This window comes from Electrophorus electricus, chromosome 7, assembly GCF_013358815.1.
Source record: "Electrophorus electricus isolate fEleEle1 chromosome 7, fEleEle1.pri, whole genome shotgun sequence".
Classification (NCBI taxonomy): domain Eukaryota; kingdom Metazoa; phylum Chordata; class Actinopteri; order Gymnotiformes; family Gymnotidae; genus Electrophorus; species Electrophorus electricus.
In genome coordinates, this window is record NC_049541.1 from 17,613,083 (window position 1) to 17,634,265 (window position 21,183).

General features: G+C 40.5%; 1 protein-coding gene across 2 annotated transcripts; it reads left to right on the forward strand.

The window, feature by feature from the left end:
- Window positions 1-1,530: 1,530 nt before the first annotated feature.
- On the forward strand, window positions 1,531-21,182 carry mkln1 (muskelin 1, intracellular mediator containing kelch motifs). Of its 2 annotated transcripts, XM_027020251.2 has the most exons (18): window positions 1,531-1,620; window positions 2,739-2,808; window positions 5,298-5,440; window positions 5,664-5,752; window positions 6,506-6,615; window positions 7,337-7,529; window positions 8,234-8,311; window positions 8,609-8,674; window positions 9,366-9,478; window positions 11,371-11,583; window positions 11,879-12,100; window positions 12,566-12,695; window positions 15,373-15,520; window positions 16,779-16,893; window positions 17,324-17,463; window positions 18,068-18,170; window positions 18,502-18,556; window positions 18,698-21,182. In XM_027020251.2, exons 1-18 carry the CDS (start codon window positions 1,541-1,543, stop codon window positions 18,817-18,819), a joined length of 2,190 nt encoding a protein of 729 aa, XP_026876052.2. In that variant the 5' UTR covers window positions 1,531-1,540; the 3' UTR covers window positions 18,820-21,182. The 2 variants fall into 2 exon arrangements, with proteins under 2 accessions (XP_026876052.2, XP_026876053.2); XM_027020252.2 differs by lacking the exons at window positions 1,531-1,620; window positions 2,739-2,808 and adding an exon at window positions 3,022-3,315.
- Window position 21,183: the final 1 nt, after the last annotated feature.

The following is a 21,183-nucleotide window of genomic DNA, read 5'->3' on the forward strand; positions in this document are numbered from 1 at the left end:
GATTTCAGCTGCATCATTAAACACATACAAAGAACATCTACAACAATGATGATACCAGAATCAAGATTTTATGTACCAACTTTAGATTTGTTCAGTTAATGTTTGTTGATACTATTTGGATAGCAGATGAATGGGACTGCTTTGCAGCAATAAAGATACAGTTATTGTATAGTTGCATTTGTGCCAGTCTGTAGAGTTCTTGACATCAGTATTTTGCTTCCCCAGCTCTTGGTGCAAACAGCAAGTCCAGATATAGTGCTTTCTTTAAGGTTGTCCGATACACAATTAGTAAATGAATGAAATTATATTAAATCATATTGTAATAAATAATATCTATACATAGCATAGATTCAACATTCAACATCGTGGATTGCAGCAAGAAGCAAGATTGGCACTACCAACCTGTGAGGATCAGTGGAACCACGGTGGAGAGAGTAGATAGTTTCAGGTACCTTGGTGTTCACATCTCGCAGGACCTGTCCTGGTCCCGCCACACCAACTCCCTGGCAAAGAAGGCTCGTCAGCGTCTTTACCACCTCAGATTCCTAAGAGACTTCAGACTGCCCTCCAAGGTACTGCGGAACTTCTACACCTACACTATCGAGAGCATCCTCACAGGGAACATCACAGTCTGGTTTGGGAACAGCACCAAGCAGGACAGACAAGCACTCCAAAGGGTGGTGCGTTCAACAGAGCGCATCACTCATACGGAACTTCCTGACCTGCAGAGCATCTATTACAAGCGGTGCCAGACCAAGGCCAGGAGGATTGTGAAGGACCCCACCCATCCCAACAATAGGCTCTTCTTTCTGTTGAGGTCAGGGAAGCGCTTTCGCTCTCCCTGATGACCAAGACAGAGAAACTGAAGAGGAGCTTCTTCCCACAAGCCATTCGGGCCCTGAATCAGGGAAACTGATAAACTGTGGGGACCACCACCATGTAACTGTAAATATGTCAACTGTAAGCTGGAACTGTACATTGTGTACATACTTTTACACATATCCAAATATACATTGTACATTGTGTATATAAACATATTATACATATATTGTACATACATTGTTAATATATTTTGTATATATATATAATATATAATATTATATATAATATATATATATATATAATATATATATAGAGAGAGAGAGAGAGAGAGAGAGATATTTCCCTATACACCCATGTTTTTTCCTCAGTTTGGACAGAGCACTCTCAAACCATTTCACTGCGAGTTATACTGTGTATGACTATGTATGTTACAAATAAACCAAACTTGAAACTTGAAACATTAGGATAGCATAGATTCAACATTAGGAATAATCAACCAATTAACCAATAAATTGTGCATATATAATTCTGCATTCATTAGCCCATTTTATATCGTGCATATCTGATGTTGTTAATGTTGTTGTTTGACTATATGGTAATCTAGATATTTTGGTTCAAGAAATGCAGCATCTCTGGTTTTATTTTGGATTGTCACTTTAAGAAGTTGTCACTCCCACAATGTACTTGTAGACTCGCTACTTGTTATTTGTTCAACAAGATGGCGGTGGCTCCTGAGAGCAGAGTCCTTTCCTATAGTGTTTATAAATGGAGTTCTTACTCTTCAACATATTTACCAGAGTGAGTAACGCCACAGAATGTGATTGTGTCTCTGTTGTTTGCACATACTGAATGTAGGTATCAAATCATTTTAACTATGAAGTCGTGGCCTAACTTAGAAAATCGGGCCAAGTCCTCCTCCTCCTCCTAGGCACCCAGGTTATCTTACCAGCTCGCTGACTAGCTTCTAAAAATATATGGCTGGTTGGCGAAGGTGCAGTATAGCAGGGCTGTTGCAGTCGGCCAGGCATCTGTTTATTGTATTCCTATCTAGGAATAAAGAATAAAGATAGCTAGAGAGTTAGCTAGCTAGCTAGCTAGCTAGAGCCTTTGAGAAGTTTGCAGCATTAGCGTTAGCTAGCCGCTAACGTTATTTGCTAGGTGGATATTTCTGAAGCTAGCTAGCTTTATAAGTGTTCAGAAATGTTTAGCTAAGACCGATATTATTGGCAACTAAGGTAACCATTCACTGTGTAATTCGCAACGGCATATTTGCAACCACCCCAAAACCCGTTCTGCGCGATAGGTGATGATCAAACTGACAGCTAGCTAGCTAGGTTATCTTAGATTATCTTGGCAGCTTGGAGATAGCGAGCTAGCTAACTAACTTACTGTAATAATGCATTTCCGTGACCATTTCCTGTAACAAGTCCTAGTCGTGGAGATAAACAGGTCTAAATGCATCCTTGGTTCTATAGGTTCTATATCGCTCGTCATATTATTAACTTGTTCCAGTATTACAACTGACGTCATTTTTAGTCCCGAATGGCTAATGTTAGCTAACTGCTATATAGCTAGCTAGCTTACTTGCTAGTGAAGCTAGCTAGCCAGTGAGGTAACATGACACCATAAGAAGCAGCCAGTGACCTGCGTTTGACTCGCTATTTCTGTGACCAGTCGACTATTAAAGCACACGTTAGTATACAAATTTATGCAGCCATTGTCTTATGCTAGCTTGTAGAATTGAACGCTTTTGGACATGTCCAATAGTGACGTAGCTAGCTGGACGCGATGGCGTAAATAAACGAGTTTATTGTGGTTTACCTTGCATTTTACTTTGCATTCTGTCTCTGCCCTTGTATCCAAAACAGTGTCACCATATACAGTTTTTCTTGTATTTTCTTAAACGTGCGTTTCAGGAACATTTTGGTGGACAAGCCCAATGACCAGTCTTCCAGGTGGTCGTCTGAAAGCAATTATCCTCCACAGGTATATAGCTATGTGGCACTGCATTACTTTTACGGCATTTAGCAGACGCTCTTATCCAGAGCGACGTAGAAAAGTGCTTTGTCATTTACTCATAAAATACATCCTAGTACAGTAGGTTAGAGTCCAAAATGATCTAGAATACTGTAGAAGGATAACTAGTCTAAACAGTTTCATTAATTAAATACAGATTACTTATACATTTTGTACTGAGCTAAATCCGTGTATTGGAATTGTACCTCCGTTTAAATACCGATCCTCGGGATTCCAGATTGCTTGCTTATGCAGTTATTGGACAGATTATGAATCCTTTTGTTATAAATCTCCACAGTGTGTATTTCCTATGTGAATGACCCGCTCTGGCTCATCTCTAGTTAGAAGTATAAATATAATAAGAGGAAGTGGTATGTTCATATGTATGTTCATCTTTTAAACCCTACTTTTACAGCAAGCCTCTGATATTGCGGTATTCTTGTACCACCCTTTCCTTATCCTCCACAGGCTTATCGGGTCAGTCATGTAGACAGGCGTTTGTGTCTCAAGTGTTACATTTAGAATAGGAGTAGCATTAGCAAATGCTTCACAAGATGAAGTGCACCAGCATGTTAAATGTGAGCTTTCTGTGCCTGGCGCATTTCATGGCGTTCTCTAGCGTTGTTCAGAAAGGAAGAAAAGCTGCTATGATGGGGCCTTTGGATGTAAGCTATCTGTTCTAGTTAACTAAAAGACTTCTCTGTACTCATAACACAAATGCCTTTTTGATTTGGAGAAGAAACTTTCCCACCAGAGTAACAATGAAATACATGTCAAATATTCTGACTTCAACTTTTAATAGCTAATTCATTTTTTAAAGTATTCCTGGCTTTCTTTATGCTCTTTAAAGAAGCTATAATTAAATAATGCAGCTTTGACTTCATCCTTTTCCTCTAAAGTATTGGCTTTGCAAAAAAAAAATTGGATATGATGATCTAGTTTAACATCTGTTCTTACACTAAGCTTCCTTCCCCTATATGCTGTAATGCATTTTCTAAAGCATGGTAAATGCAGGATAAATGTTGTGTCCATCTTACCACATCTTGACTAAATACCTCATCAGTATGGCTGGGGTTTTTGTGTCACATGCATTCTGATATGCCTGCTTTAAATGTCTTGGAATCTCTGAGATATTCAGTGAAACCTGTCATCAACTAAACCCATATTCAGCAATTCTCACCTTAATTAAATATTTAATATTGTACTTAAATGATTAATATTTATGCCAAGCAGAAACCCCAGTGTTAATTTAACACTTGCATTGTAGTTGTTAATTCAACACTACACCTATTCATTAAGACTGGGGCTGTGTGGTAATAAAATGCAGAATTGATTCTGTTGGTTTTGAACACCTTGGTTAAAATATACTACCAGCCAACAGTATCTATTTGGCATTATAAACCTAGGAGCAATTTCAAAGAGATGGCATGAGTGTTACAACTGAATTCCCATCAGGGATGTTTGTGTCCCTTCTTGATTAGTAAAAGCCTGCTTGACATGAAGGAATGAGTGGCTGTGATATGGGTCTTCAATCCTAAAGCACATTGCTTTTCTTTTACATGTTTCCCTTCATATTCTGTACATAACAAGCAAATGTCTCTTGAGGACACTCAGTAACACATCATGTAAATAAAGCTATTTATAGCAGAATATAGCAAGTGCATTAATATAATTTAAGAGTTAGATTTTTTAAAATGGAGACAAATTGTGTGTCCATGCTGATGCAGTGATGAAATATAATCAAGATTATATCTTTCAAATAAATAAGGTAAATTAAGTAATTTCTGGGGGGTGGGGGGTGTAAGTAAATCCGTTTTTAAGTCTCTGGATTTGCTTACACTTTATATGGGTTGTAGGGTTGTGCAGAGGCTTCTAGTTATGTTATACTTGTTTGACATCTGCAATAGTGAGGGAGAGAAAGAATGCAGGCGTAAAAACTTGCTGGCTTCCCGATAATTATTTAAACTGGCCAATAAATTAGGTATACAATATATTGATACTTTTGGAAAAGATAATAACCAAAAAGCTTTGTATATACCATAGGTGCAGGTATGTTTTTGTCAAAATTGGTCAGATTAAATAATATATAATATGTTACTTCCGAAAGTATGCATGTGTTATGAATATGGATTAATTCTCCGTAAAACCAGCGAAATGGCATATTGACTAATGTTTCTGTCTTCTAGCGCAACCTAAGTGGTAAAATAATTCTGAAATACATCATCCACTCCATCAGGGATCCATTCTTAACTGTTCCAAGACACTGATGGGAAAAGTTATTTATTTATGATGTTGGCACAATCTAATTTTTAGATGGCAGTTTTTGACATTTTTGTATAGACTTTAAAGTGGGAGAGAGGCTAACTGTTTAGTGCTACTCAGATGAAATTTCACACAGCAATATACCTTCATGAGCAAGTATTTGATTGCTAATGGTAATTATTTTTTGCCACCTACAGTACTTGATTTTAAAACTTGAGAGACCAGCTATTGTACTGAGCATCACCTATGGAAAATATGAGAAAACACATGTGTGCAATCTCAAGAAGTTCAAGGTGTTTGGAGGCATGAGTGAGGAAAACATGACAGAACTCTTGTCCAGGTAAGTGGAGAGAATTAATCTAGTGAGCAGCATCAATTTTGGTTCTGCTGTAGCATTGACATTGGGCATCTTTTATTCAATCATGAATGAGTAGAAATTATAGACAGAGACATTGCTCAGGTTGTACTGGTCTCTACAGCCTTTCATATTCATCATATTCCCCTTGTGTTTTCTGTAAATATGTCTACTTTTAACATGGCTCTCTGTGTCATTGTTTCAAAAGTGGCCTTAAGAATGACTTCAACAAGGAGACATTCACGCTTAAGCACAAGATAGATGAGCAGATGTTCCCCTGCAGATACATTAAAATAGGTGAGAGATCCCTCACACCATCACAGAAGAATGAGCTCAACCTTGTGATGCAGTGAGGGCCAGGACCCGTCTCTGCCCCAGCCACTGCAGATAGTACAAATAAAGAAAAAGGAAACTAAGAAGGGATTAATTTAATGGAAACACAAGTGACTTAAATCTAACTGGATCAGCTGAACACTGAATACTTTAAAAGACTGAATGTACTTCCTTTTTGTATATAAAGCATTTCAGTGTTTCACTTGTGTAAAAAAAAAAAGCTTGCGCTGACTCACTGGTGGCATGGCTTTCTGTAATGGCTCCACTAATGGACTGCCGTCCATGTCTGTTGAAGGGTGTTGCCTCCCTGTGGTTGCTCAGAGCAGATGCCTTGCCTCTTAAGAAATGTCAGTTGTGAACATTCCTTTTATTTACATCTTGTACAAGATACCGTAGACAGGCCGTGAATGTAATGTTTATGGCTGCCAACTTGCCAAAACTGCAAAATTGCCATCCTGGAATCAAAAAGGTGTATCCCAGATAATAACTCTGGAAGTAATACAAATGTGTTGTGTTTTTTGTTTTTTTTTTAAACCCCAAAATAATCTCTTGCAACTGATGAAAAATAATTCTCATAGAATACCTGTCTTAGTGTTAATTAAATTATTAGCATGACATCCCTCTTAATTAACCAGTTAATGAAAAAGTCTGGCTGTCCTGCAGCAGCAGCTGGTGATTCCTTGCCCGTGTTCTTATTTATTGTGTTGTGGGGTTCAGTGCCTCTGATGTCATGGGGGCCCAGTTTTAACTTCAGTATCTGGTACATTGAACTGCATGGGATAGAAGACCCAGATGTTGTCCAGCCCTGCCTTAACTGGTACAGCAAGGTGAGTTCTTATCTTTAATAGACACTAACAGTTCAGTGAGAAACATGAAACGTATTTTAAATGGCATAATCCCAGGCTTTCTGTCCTTCTAACGTTGCTATTGTAGCACTAATCTGACTGGGTAAAGTTACCCCCTCAAGTGAATTAGTATCTCTGTGAGACATTTATAGCATTCTTTTAATTTTTGAATGTTTTGTTCATGAGGATTATGTGATATGTGTTTACTTATGTGATATGTGGTGTTTACTTCTCTGAACATTTGAATGTAAAACGTAGTCACCTATTTTGAAAAATCTCTCTTATTTGCTTTCTTGTTGTACATAACTTAGAACTGGATAGTTACTTATTGTTTGGATCTATGTAGACCCTACAAGTATTTCATTGCTCCCATCACTTTCTGTTATCTGTCCAATTAAGATAAATGGTGAGAAGCAAGTTTGAGATGCACACTTGTCAGTTGTCAGCTAAATTAAGTATTTGCACAAATTGTTTCATTAAACTATTAGGTAGTCCTATAATTTGGATTTGCTCACTTGATCTGTTTTCTCCCCTGGTAAGTTTTTTTCTAGAAAAAGATTAAGTTTTTGTCAAAGTGAGTCCTCATTGATTGTGCTTTAGTCCACTGTGTGGAACGCATGTAGGGTAGTCGGTGACTAGCATTTGTCTCACAGTGTATTTGGAGGTTTAAGTGATGCTATGCTTTTCTCTGTCCCCTGAGCAGTACCGAGAGCAGGAGGCCATCCGCCTGTGTCTGAAGCACTTTCGGCAGCACAACTACACAGAGGCCTTCGAGTCGTTGCAGAAGAAGACACGCATTGCGCTAGAGCACCCCATGCTTACTCACCTCCACGAGCGCCTGGTCCTCCGTGGTGACTTTGACGCCTGCGAGGAGCTCATTGACAAGGCTGTGAGAGGTTGGCTGGCTTGCTTAATACTGCCTCGCTCTGAACCGGTCGCTGCATGCATGGCTGCCGCATGGAGGAGGAAAGGGCCTATTACTGACAGGGGTCCTAAATATCATTAGATTGTTAAATGGTAGGGTCCAATGTGATATATTTTTATGGGGCCCAAAAACCCTGGCAGTGCCTCTGCCTGCATGAGCACATGTTGTCTATGGTATAGCAAATATGACCGCATAACTGTGATTTTGTCAAGTCTAGTTTTTAATAAACCTCATGGCTGGCTGAGCTGCTGCTTCGCTCGTAGCAAGTGAGAGGGATTCAGAGCTTGAAGGAAAATGCTATCAATTTGTCAAAGTTTCAGCGTGTGCTTAGTACAGGAGTGTGCGCTTGCTGAGCCAAGCTGCTTTGCCTCCAGGGTTTTAATATTCTGACTTATTTATTTTGCAGTGACAACTTGGCCAAGACTTGCAACTAATGCGCTTCTAGTAATTGATAATGTAAAAGGCAGGATGCACATGTATCCGATTCATTAGTTAGAAGGAAATTATTTTAAAAATTAGAAAAATTGATAGTGGACCTTTTTGCCATAATGACTGTATCAGGGTTGGGAAGTATTTATAGTTCATGGTAAAAGCCACGATGACTCTTGTTCCTTTTTTCTCCATGCACTTGACTTCTCTGTCTTTCTGTCTGTGTTCCCTCTGCCTGTTTTGCAGATGGCCTATTTAATCAGTACATCAGCCAGCAGGAGTACAAGCCGCGCTGGAGTCAGATCATCCCCAAATGCACCAAAGGTAGTGCCCCCAGGGCCGGCGGGCAGCGCTCACGCTAACGGCCGCCCCCAACCCCACCCCCGGCTGTGGGGTACGCACAGCAGAAGTATTAAATGTCTCGCATGCCTGAAAGATAAAAGGCTGTTTTGATATTCTCTCGTTCTCTGTCCTTCCACCTCACCTCTTCCTGCACTGTTTTTATTTCTCATACATCTTCAAGTTTATCTCACAATTATTCTATTTTTTTTCTTTTCTTTTTATATTTTCCAATTAACCTCACTGACTTGAGCTTCATTTTCCACCTCTTTTCTTGGTCAGGAGACGGAGACGACAGCAGGCCTGGAATGAGGGGTGGCCATCAGATGGTGATAGATGTGCAGACAGGTATGTGCTCTTGTCACACATAAGCTGTGGGCCACAGTGGCATGCTGTTCAGCTCCAGTGAGTGTACCTGAAATGCAATGCTTTCCGGCATTGTGTACAGGGGTGTTGGGGTAATGTGAATCTGTGTCTTTTTCCATTTGTGTTGTGTGACGAACCAGAGACAGCAAGCTCTGCGATTTAACTGATGAGAGCAGTAATCAGGTCCAGGGACCTTGCGTAACCTATCTAGCCAGAGTGGCCTTGAGTTACCCTGCTATGGCTGAACTCAATTGCTTTGGGCCTTCTCTTCTTATCACCATAGCAATGCTACCATGGTGACCTGGGCCTCTCAACTTCTGCTGCTGTCCTGAACCACCAACTATTTCACCATAATGAGCTTGTTAGAGTAAGCAGAGCTTAAAGAAGTTCTACAGCACACCTTACAGAAGTGCATGTGTTTTATTCTGCAGTGGGTGTTCACATCTACTGTAATAGTGCTGTTCTTAATGGCACTGTTACACTATATGCTACTACGGTGGTGTCATAGATGAGGTGCATACAGTAACGTAACAACATTCAACAACTCTTTCCATAACAAGAGAATAAACCACGACCGTGGGCTCAAGTTGTGCAGAGTCTCTCGTAGCACCTGGAGGCTCTTAAGTGTTTTTCTGCCCAAGTCTGTCCTGATCGCCCTCTCTTGTTCTCCCAGAAACCGTGTATCTGTTTGGTGGATGGGACGGCACGCAGGATCTGGCAGACTTCTGGGCCTACAGCGTGCAGGAGAACCAGTGGGCTTGTATCTCCAGAGACACGGAAAAAGAGGTACGCCAATGCAAGGAAGAATAATGGATTGGGAATTTTCATTGTGCCTTGATTAAAAAAAAAAAACAGTGAACAGAGTATTTAAGTAGTGAGTCAGCAGCAACTGACTGAAACAATTTCAGTGCTGGCCTAGCAAAAATAGAAGAATGGGAACTTCCACAGGGACGCAACTCATGAATCATCTCAGGTCTTGGCATCTAAGCCTTGGGCCTGCTGCATAAAACATTCCCCAGGCTAAAGTGAAGCCAGCCCTCAGGACACAGTGGCACTTGATAACAGCCTTCCCCACCCTCAGCTAATCCTGTACTGGCCAAAGCAGTGCGATACTATCAGCTGCATGCTAGGCTAGTGTCAGGGATTGGACAAACTATTACAACACAGCTGTGGAATCCAGTCAGTACGGTAGGGTAGTATTGTTTGCATGTTCCACAGGCTTCAGAAATGAATATATTTGCTCATTGATCAATTTATAAGGTACAGCTGCAAAACTGTATCCAACAGGTTGTAAATTAGTTTGTTAGCACTCCTAGTGCTGGCACCTGTAGTATATGTTGAAGTCAGGTGATTGACCATACCAGAGCCTTTTACACTCTGTTTGGTCGGTCAGTCTTCACAGGCCTCTTTCATGAGTAAGCAGGTGTGAGTAAAAGGGAAGGTGTTGGCCAGATAATTTCAATATACATTTATACTGTACATGTACTTGTAAATGGTGTTTGTGCAGGCACATATGTATACTGTGTGAACTGTATACATATGCATGTGTGTATGTGCCTTCACATAATATCCAGTGTGAATAGTGAGAAGAGAGGTGACCAATGCTGAGACAAAGGATGGGGACTCCACATCCACTTTGACGGGAAGAGGTTTAATGTGACTCATTTACATTAGCCTGTGTAACAACACCCCTGCCAATGTCTTCTGTTTATACAGGATGCCATCACATTGAAGTTCCCTTTAGTTGTATTTGTCTGTACATGTCAATGGAAAAAGAGCTGTAGCTTACATAAAACGGTCAAAATGAGAGAGGTGAATATTTAGATGAGGTGGTGTGGTGACTGGCAGACCCCGAAGTCAGCAATGCTAGCAGACTGTTGTTGGCACATAAAACAGATCCGAGCTGATGAAGCAGCCCGAACAAAGAATGGATGAATATTGCAGGTCAAACTGATCACAATATGTATTTAATCCCAAACTGCCTAGCAATTTTCAAACATGGAATAAATGTGCAGAGAACATGGCAAGTTACCATCAGTCAGTAAACTTCTACTTAACATCAAATTAATAGAAAAGGGAGGCCAGTAAGTAGTGTTAGGGTATAATAAACTAGCTCTGTGTATGTATTCTATTGTCTGTTTTTGATAGCTTTAATTGATGTCCCTTTCTTCATATTATGAGCCTTTTGTTACCATAAGTCCATTAAATGGTGTATGCATGGTTAGAACTTTATATCAGTAGGCCAGTAATTCTGAGACCAAAAATAATTACTTTATACCATTTAAGCTGAAACTGCAAAATGTGCTTACTGATTTCTGTCTCCTGTTTTTCATATAGCAGGTACGATGTATGAAGAGATGTTTTTCTGTCTACCCTGACTATTTTTAATTATGCTGTAAAGTCACTTGAAGCAGCTTTAACACTAGTTTTAACACAGCTGAGTACAAGACAAAACACAGGAGCACATGATCCAGTGAGAGAGTTGTCATGTCTCGTCATGCTAATTCAAGTCTCTTGCTTATTTTCAAGCAAGGCACTATTCCAAACAATACTGCATTGATACAAAACTGTGGCAGGTTTTCAAGCTGGAGCAAATCTAGTGATATTAAATATCTGTATTTTGGCTGCCCTTGATGGATGTTTTAAGTAAAAAAGTTACTCCGCTTCCTTCCTCTCAGAATGGTCCCAGCGCTCGCTCCTGCCATAAGATGTGTATCGACTCTCAGAGGAGGCAGATCTACACGCTAGGCCGCTACCTGGACTCCTCTGTCAGAAACAGCAAGTCGCTGAAGAGTGACTTCTACCGGTATGACATCGACGCCAACACATGGACTCTGCTCAGTGAGGACACGTCTGCTGACAGCGGCCCCAAGCTTGTGTTCGACCACCAGGTGTGCAGGCAAATCATTGTTTGTCTTTCTGCTACACTCTCCCTTTCACAAGCTGAAGATAAAAAATCAACACTGTCTATCATTTCAATTCAGTTGAATGTGGATATTATGGGCCTTTTGAGCAGTATTGCTAGACGATTCTTACCAGAAGGTCATGACTTCTGTGAAACAGCAATCAAGATGAAAATGGGGATTTGTAAAGTGTATATCTCTAAATATTTAATTTGCATTGTCCTAAACTGTGTGTAATGGTTTAAACAGACTCACTCACTCAATCTCACACACACACACACAGATGTGCATGGACTCAGAGAAGCACATGATCTACACATTTGGCGGGCGCATCCTGACATGTAATGGCAGTGTGGATGACGGGCGGACATCAGAGCCACAGTTCAGTGGCCTGTATGCCTACCACTGCCAGACGAGCACCTGGAGTCTGCTTCGGGACGACTCCTGTAACGCTGGTCCCGAGGATGTCCAGTCCCGAATCGGCCACTGCATGCTGTTCCACACGGTCAGTCCTAGGGTACCCCTCCCCTGTCCACGCCACTCCCAGAGTCTAGTCATTCATAGTTTGTTCTGTGAAATGCAGATGATGATTTATGCTACTTTTTTAAGTGATGTTCAGTGTAAGAAATCCTCTGTGATATCCTTTAAAAATCACAGCTTAGGTCCTCTTTATTTGGAGATCCTGAGGTGGTTATAGTTTGAAGAAATAAGAGAAACTCACTGAGGAAAATGAGATCAGACCTGTTTTTCCAGGACTGGCTGCATATGTAGAAATTCATTCTTACATTCTCCCAATGCAATGAAGTATCATTTGAAACCAGCAGTTGAATGGCTTTGTGCATTTTTTGTTAAAGTGGATCTCAGTATTGCTTAGATTCTTCAGCTATGAGAGCATGCGTGGGGTAGAATGTTAATGGATGATGATCTTGATGGTGATTATAGGTTGTTTGTGTGTCTCTCGTTCTCTCAGAGGAATCGCTGTCTGTACGTGTTTGGAGGCCAGAGGTCCAAAACATACTTGAACGATTTCTTCAGTTATGACGTGGATGGGGACCATGTAGAGATCATCTCAGATGGCACCAAGAAAGACTCGGGCATGGGTATGAATGTGATTCACTAGCCTCTGGCATGAGTGCTGCTTTGCTCTTTCTAGAAATTATACCATACATGGTTAATGCACTTTGGATTTGCATCATTTTGGTTGCCTTTTTATATGTTAGATGAGGACAGAGTGTTAGAACATCTTGTAAAAACCCACAAAAGCTGAAAACTTGGAACGGATTAGTATATGACGTAAGTAGTTGTCATCAAACCTTAAGGACAAAGACATTATGTCACCTTAAAGTGATGTAAGGATGCCCTTTGGAGGACAGAGTTATCAGAAAGCCCTGCTTGAAAAGGGAACAAAAGAATCTTAGGCATGAGCGTGACCTCATTCTCAGAAATAGACAGGAGCCAGGCAGCGATGATTTCACCCCATGTACCGTAACACAGAGGCGTAGTAAGACTGTGCTCTCACCCCTTACTCTACAACATCTGCACCACCCTGCTCTCTTTTGCCTCAGAATGCTAATCTTTCATTGCTCAGAGATCAGACTGCGTGGTATTTGGACACTGTTTCCTTTGTAAACGAAGAGCTAGCTGTTCCTTACCCAATGTGTCCGTCATGAGTCTTGTCAGAGAAAATGTCTGCCTTATTCATGGTAAAGTCTAATATGAAATTATAAGAAGTGTCATATAACAAACATATGGTCTGTGTTTTGCTCATTGCCAGGTATTATGAATATTAAGAACTAATACAATAATTAATACAGGATATTCTTTTCTGTAAGTGTTCGAGTCTCATTTGTCCTCTGCTCAAAAATCTTGTTATTTAAAACAAACAAGTGAGCAATTAGAAATTGACGGATTATCACAGGATGCCCTGAGTGATGTTGGCAAGTTTCTTATGAGGTAAAATTGACCTCCTACTCTCGGGTCCAGTGACAATGTTCATGTGCCTGTGTACCCTACCTTTGGCCGATAGGGGGCACCCCAGCTGAGCTTTCTCATTGAATTGGAGCCTTCAGTACTGACTGTGGCCTAAACTTAAGCACTCCACTTGCATGTACACCAGTTGCAATTAGGTAAAGTCCCATATCCTAATAAAACTCATGTCCTGGAGATATGATAAACAAGACTGCCCCAGAGTTTGGGAACATGATCCTGGCCCCAGTCAGGGTGTTAGTCTTCACTTTGCTTAAATATAGTAGATAAATATTGCCTTCTGAGAAAAGCTGAGCCTTTTTCTAGAGGACTGACCGAATTCTTAGAAATCCCTGTATACCCACGACTGTGGTCATTCGCAAATGTGACATGCACAATAATTTGATTGCTCAGTCTTGACACCACAGATTCACATGTTTATTATCTTACCAAAAAAAGAGGAAAAACTAAGCATTCATAAACAGAACAGACTTTTAAAAGCTTGTCAGCTGATTTTAATGGGTCAGCTAGTGAGCATCTCTTTTTATGTATAGCAGTTTATCTGCGTTTTGTCTTTATTTAGTGTGCAACATCACCGTTAATGTTATGCCACTGATGAGGATAACGTTGTGGATGTGAAAAAGATAGTTATCTCTATGGATGGGTAGAACAAGAGTTAAAGAAAGAAATTACACAGGCTAGTGACACATTTCCTGTCCTCATAAACAGTAAAATCTCAATAGGAAACGATGCAAAAAGTATAAAATGGCCTGTTTTTTCTGTGATAGTTTTGTTTGTGTTTGAGAGTGAGTGAGCGAGTGAGAGAGTAAAAGAGAAAGGGGTGACAAAAAGAGAACAACAGCACGTAGAGAAGAGAACAGAATGTATTTTGGCAGCGCTCAAGCAGCAAGTCCTAACATTGTGCACACAATCAGTCTCAAATGTTTACCATGCATCATTTCTGAGTGATATAAAAGAATTTATTATTTCTCCTGGCTCTTTTGCGGCCCAGTACCAGGACCCCATCAGTTTCTCCGTACGTGATCTTTTCTAGTAGCCTGGAAGACTGGCGCTGTATCACACTATGGTGTATGGAATTCTCTTTTAGGTTTAGTTTTTGTTTGTTTGTTTGTTTATTTAATTAATTATTATTGACAAAGCTTCTGTATGGTCACATGAAGGTATTGTTTGCTTGTGTAAACTTAAGCCACCATAGCTTAGAAACAACAGGTTCCTAGGCCAACTTTGTTGAGAAACCAGGTGATGTGTGTGTGTTTGTCTTGCTCAGTCTGTTCTGTTTATTTTTAAAATCACTTGGCTGTCAGTTTTAATTGGCTGTGGATTTAATATATGCAAAGTAGTGTGAAGCGTACAAAATAATTTCTGTTATATATTTAAATTCTGTCAAAAGGATGCTTTTTTGTGATGCTCTGACCCCAGACAGCATATATTTAATGTCATACAGGTGGAACTGCAGCAGTTTGGTCTAGTTTCTTTGATGCTGTGATGCACTTCCTGTGATGATTGCTTAACTTAACAAAAGTGATGACTCCTCCCTCGGTTACAGTGTAAACAATCCCTTCTGCTGCCTAGCATAGCGAGGACATTTGGAAATAGGATTCCAAACAGACAAGCTGTTCCGTTCATGTGTGTCTTCCTGGTGGTAAGCTGCTTTTAACACTGTCAGTCAGGCAGTGGTGTGCACACTAACCCGCCTGTCTGGGCCTGGGCGTCCTGGAAACTCTGTTGCACTTGTAAATAAACAAGCAAGCAAAAAACCCCAAAAAACACTCCCTCTTCTGTATGTTTTAGTACCAATGACTGGGTTCACCCAGCGTGCCACCATCGACCCAGAGCTCAATGAGATCCACGTTCTCTCAGGCCTCAGCAAAGACAAGGACAAGCGAGAAGAGAATGTGCGCAACTCCTTCTGGATCTACGACATTGCCCGCAACAACTGGTGGGTGGGTGCTTTCTTTCTCCAGCAGCCAACACTGGAGCATTACTGTCCATTTTTCTCTCTCTCTCTCTCTCTCTCGCTCTCGCTCTCTCTTGTCAGGGTTAGTTTTTCAGACCAGACCTATAGTCAGAGCAATGGCTGATGAGAATGAGTTAAAGAGCACTAATGCTCATGTACATGCAAGCATTCTTAGCCCTTTTGCACTTAAGCCAAAATGCTGTCTGCCAGTTGAACCTACATATAAATATTTCTCTTGAATCTTTATAATGAAATAGATCAACACCAAAATAAATCTTAAAATGATTCTTTTGAACCCAGAAATCAGCATATGATTATCAAACACTTTGTAACCTATAATGTAACATCCACACTATCACACACAGAGCATACACCCTTTTAGTAATGTCTGAAGGCCCGTCCTTCACAATCTGTTTGCCCATAAAATAGGACAGTCTGTTTGTGTGTGCGTGTGTCTGTGCCTACGCCTACATGTGAGCCTTTGAGAGTGTTTATATGTGTGTGAGCCTGGGGGGAAAACCCCTTTGTTCTCTCTGTTTGCTAATTTAAGTCTTCCTGTATAATTCTGAAAGAAAAATATTTGTTTTTCCTCTGGTTATGCTACTCTGGCTTCAGTCATGTTTTATGTGGCTATAGCCTCTATGTTCTAAAACCTTCTGCTTCTATCCCTAAACTATACAGTAAAGAGAAAGTGTGTCTGCACTATGTGCTAGTTGACATGTGGTTTTAACTATAGGATTAAAAACCAAGAATTTTTTTCTTTTTTCTGTCATTGCTTTTGGGTTACACTGATGCAATATCTATGGGATTCAGAGATTGCCACTGTGCTTCAGATCTCATCCTCCGCTGGTGGTGGTGGTGGTTGTTGTTGTTGTTTCTTGATGATCGTGGCGTGGCATACAAAACAAAAAAGTGGCTCCACAGTGCCAAATTAGCTGGTCCTATCTCCAGTGAGATCCTTGCCTGATGGATCAGGCTTTTCTATATTCGCAAATGCATCATGTGTGAGTCTGTCTTGTTGGGAAAGCAGCAGCACTTTGGCAAAATCTCTCAACCATTTCACTATGAGTTATACTGTGTATGACTATGTATGTGACAAATAAACTAAACTTGAAACTTGATGCAGTAAAACAGATTTTCAAGTTCATTAGATCTGCTTCCAAGTATTAGTATTAGACTTGGCACAGGTCCAGAGAAATATAGTTGTGTGTGTGCTTGTGTTGTATGTGAATTCCTGTAGGTCTTGTGTGTATAAGAATGACCAGGCCGTGAAGGAGAACCCCAGTAAGGCACTGCAGGAGGAGGAGCCTTGTCCACGATTCGCCCACCAGCTAGTCTATGATGAGTTGCACAAGGTAATACCCAGCATCTGTGACTTTGAAAATACCTAAAGGAACTGTGAGATCTTCACCTTTTAACTAGTGCTTTGTACTGTTGCCACTTGTAACCTGCATATATAAAAGAAAATGAGGAAAGAAAGAGAATGTTTGAAACAATGTATTCAAATTAAAAACTATTGTTGTTACTCCCTTAACTTCTCATTATATGTTATGTGCAGTTTTATGTGAGTTTGGGTTTTTATTGTTTCTAGCTCGGTTGTACTCAATTGTTTTATCTTTGCACAAGGACATGCAAGTAATAGGTTTTTAAAATAAACTGTTGAAAATTAAATACATTTTAAACTCAGATTTGAAAATCATATCAAGCCTGTGAGTGTATGTTGTGCACAAACTGCTGTAACTGCATTCATTTAGCCAAGCATATTTGTGGATCCATTTGTGCCAGGTGCATTACCTGTTCGGGGGTAACCCTGGCAAGTCGAGCTCTCCGAAGATGCGACTGGATGACTTCTGGTCCCTGAAACTGTGCCGGCCCTCTAAAGAGTACCTGCTCAGACACTGCAAATACCTTATTCGCAAATACAGGTGATTCACAAAAACAACTACTTTGAAATAATTTTATGCTGTATACACTTCAGCAGGTCCCAAACTTCATATTTCATATTATAAATATATAACAGATATAAATATACTATTTATGTTTGTGTGTGTGTGTGTTTTGGTCTATAAACTATATATACTTACATATGTAGCTATGAGTGCTGTCAATTTTAGGTTTGATAGTGAGTAATTTGTAGTTCTTTTGTAAATGTATGTAATAGCCAAACGATGACGCTGCTGATGCTGAAAGAGGTGATTCTATTAGAGCAGGTTTTTCCATGACTCAGTATCATTTCTGCTCATTTAGCAACCTCTAGTGGCTTCCTTCAGTTAGTGTTGTTGAGAATGTCAAATATGTGACACTTGAACTACGATACATGCTCAGTGATTTGAAGGAAAGGCTGTAATGCTGAGTTAGTTTGCATATATGCCCTATTTTTGTTTAATATAGTAGTATTAGAGTTATTGTTTAGAGTTCTCTACTTCATTACTTTGGATTTCCTGCATTATCACTTTTTTCTCTCACTAATCTGACTATTAATTTTAACCCTGTTGGAAATGCTATTGCGGTGCTTTGGTGTGAGTGCAGGTTTGAGGAGAAGGCTCAGACGGAGCCCTTGAATGCTCTAAAATACCTGCAGAATGACCTCTCTTTAACTGTGGACCACTCTGACCCTGATGAGACTAAAGAGGTGAAGAATCTGACACAACATTAATATCATTTCCTTTCTGCAATTTGTGCTTTTAAAAATTACATGTGGGACAAATGCATAATATTCTGTAAAAAGTATTTTGGTTAACTTTTCCACTAGTAGTATTAGGCTCTGCAGTTTATTTCTCTAGTGTGTGTTTTGCTCAGTGGTAATTTTGTGGTAATTTTGCACTGTATTACCAGTTTATTACTTGCTAAACAATATGACTAAGGTAACTTGAAAGGAATCCTCTCCTCTGAGTGTCCTGATTGGGCGGGTAAAACGCTGGATGCTTGCCACTGATTTGTGACGTTGAATGTGTGTTCACCAGTTTCAGCTCCTGCCCTCTGCTCTGTTCAAGTCTAGCTCTGACTTCATCCCTCTAGGTAAGGCTTGCTCTATCAGTCGTTGCGGTCAAAGCTACAGGCCGATGACCAGTAGTACATGCTGCCTTTTGTTTAACTCAGGTTTAACTCATGGTTAACTCAGGTTGTTCTGTTCCTTCTGATTTTTTAATTTTTTTTTAGGCTTTTCAGATGTGGATCAGACATATGCCCAGCGTACATTGCTCTTTGACACATTGGTCAACTTTTTCCCTGACAACATGACCCCACCCAAGGGTAACCTCGTTGACCTCATTACCCTGTAGCCATGCCCAATCTACACCTCTCTATGCCTCGCAGACTCCTCTCACTGCAGAGAAGTTATTTTTCTACATCTTCCAGTTTGGCATTGCCACACCCAGTGAATGTGTGCTCTCCTTACATTGGAGGAAGTGCTTCTGAAGTACCACTGATGCTTGCTTAACCAAGAAAGACTGAACAAAAATAATACAAATGTGTATAATTTATGTGGAAGATGTATTAACCCAAATCATGAAGGCATTGAAGCATATTTCCTTTATTCTCAAGCACATTTTCTTTCTTCTCATCCAAGCCCTGGCCCCCAGCCACATCATCTGTCAGACTATAAGTGCTAGATGAAATTCACACATCTGCCTAGCCAAGCGTACTTGACTTTTCCTCTGTTATTTCATTTGAGTCTATTTCGGCTCTGTCTCGGTTTATTTGACTTTTGTGTCAGTTTTTGAAGGCTTATTTAGTGTCCTGTATAGGAAGGGTAAATTCAGAATGGCTCATTAGCTCTCTGTTGCAACCTGCGGCTCCCGTCCCAGCTGGTGCAGCAGCAGGCCTGCTTCGTGCAGACTGCAGAGTGGAGCATTTGGTTGCACCTGCTGACATTTTGCTGAGACTGCTGTTACAGAGTTCGTTTCCATGGCAGGTTTGCACTCTGAATTTCGAAGCCTTCAAAATGGCAAGTTTATGAATGTATTTCTTTTTGCACACTCTGTTTTCTGTTTTGCCTGTTTTCTGTTTGTTTAGATAAATCCAAATTCTAATCTGAGTATGAACATGAGTGAACCTGCTGCAGTCAGGCTGTCTGTCTCCTGATAACGACACCATGCGGCTGGTGCAGAGCAGTTAGAGAGCCAAGTTCCACCACTACACCATGCCACAGTGTACATATTCAGTCAGGAGTTTCACAAAAATATGAGGCCCGGTTGTTGTGTGCGATGGGTTTGGATGATGTGGTGAAAACAGAGGTGCTAAATGACTAATGCAGTTCTTTCATTTCCACTTTGGGCTGTAGCAGTGTTTGATGTGTATATCCTCTGTCAGGGAGTCATTAATAGAAGTAGTTTCTTACCAAAGCAGTCTCACAGAGTAACAGCAGTTCAGAAAGGGTTCAAATCAGCAGACCCCTGCACTGCTTGTTTTCCCAGTACAAATTCAGAACTACAGTGTGCTGCTGGCTGGTGGCATCTCCCAACATGCCTTGCTGGTGACCACCAAAGGTTTGTGTTGCCCCTTCATGAGTCTGTTTGTGTGTGGATGAGGTTTGCACTTGTCCATTACGTCATGGAGAATGGAGGTACATGGTGATTGCCATTGGCCTGGTTGATGGCCATGTGCATGCACTGATCCAGTTATGCTTTGAGAATCTTTTGGTGGCATTACTGGACATGCCAGAATTATTCTTAGAGGTAGTCTTCCATATTAGTTTGTGGGGGTGGGGGTGTGGGTGTATGGGTGTGTGTGTGGGTGTAAGATCTATTGAAGTATTCCTAATGCCCTGGTTCTAGAGCATTTTTCCACTGCAGGCCTAATAGGTTGGGACATTGTATTAAGATGATTGGTAAATAGTGTTAGTAATCAGTCCTTCAGTTTAAAGTGAACACATCTGGGTTCTCACACCAACATATTCTACCTTTGGCATTTATATTTATACAGGCATACTGTATTAGCGTAATGACGCACATCTAATTAAAGTTTGACCAATGCAAAGATGTATCTACCTGTATTTATACACAAGAAGAATTGGTCGTCCTATTCATGCAAAACATACAACTTTGACATCTGAACAGTCTAACATGGGGCATCTTACCTTAAGCTCTTTTACCTGGCTGTTCTTGCTTCATTCCATCAGTACCTAATACACGGCTTTAGGGACCTCAGTATAGTACAACACTCTCCTGAATACTATCACTTAATACTTAAAATTGTAGAGGAGGGAGAGGGTTGTTTTTGTTTGTTTTATAAATTAAGGTTCTATTCCTGGTTGCTTGATTTGAGTTAGGATTGTGAGTGCTGCTTTAGAAATGTACAAAATTATTAAGCCAGGAAGAAAGTTAAGCATGTAGGCTCTGAAAGAAAACTACAAGAGGGAAAACTACAGTGGGTGCACCTTCGCACCTTTATATGATGTGATGCCAAACCGCTTCTTTTGGTGTTGATTCTCTGTACCTGAAAATAAAAGAGAGCCTCCCCCCTGTTTCCTTTTGTCTCCTGGAGAGCAACCCCCACCCCCCAACCAAGCCACCCATTTTCTGACTGAGGCTACTGGGCTATGTGAACACTACACTGTGGCTGACAAGAATGTGTAGAACATATTATTACAAAACAGCATTGTATTTAATGTACATAATGAATAAAGATTGTATTTTGTTCAGGTT

Bases quoted from the DNA above. Each gene is read 5' to 3' on its own strand.
- mkln1 (XM_027020251.2), top strand. From the start codon at position 1,541: ATGGCGGTGGCTCCTGAGAGCAGAGTCCTTTCCTATAGTGTTTATAAA. The intron at 8,675-9,365 runs GTATGTGCTCTT...TTGTTCTCCCAG, and splicing joins GGTGATAGATGTGCAGACAG to AAACCGTGTATCTGTTTGGT. The intron at 15,521-16,778 runs GTGGGTGGGTGC...GAATTCCTGTAG, and splicing joins GACATTGCCCGCAACAACTG to GTCTTGTGTGTATAAGAATG.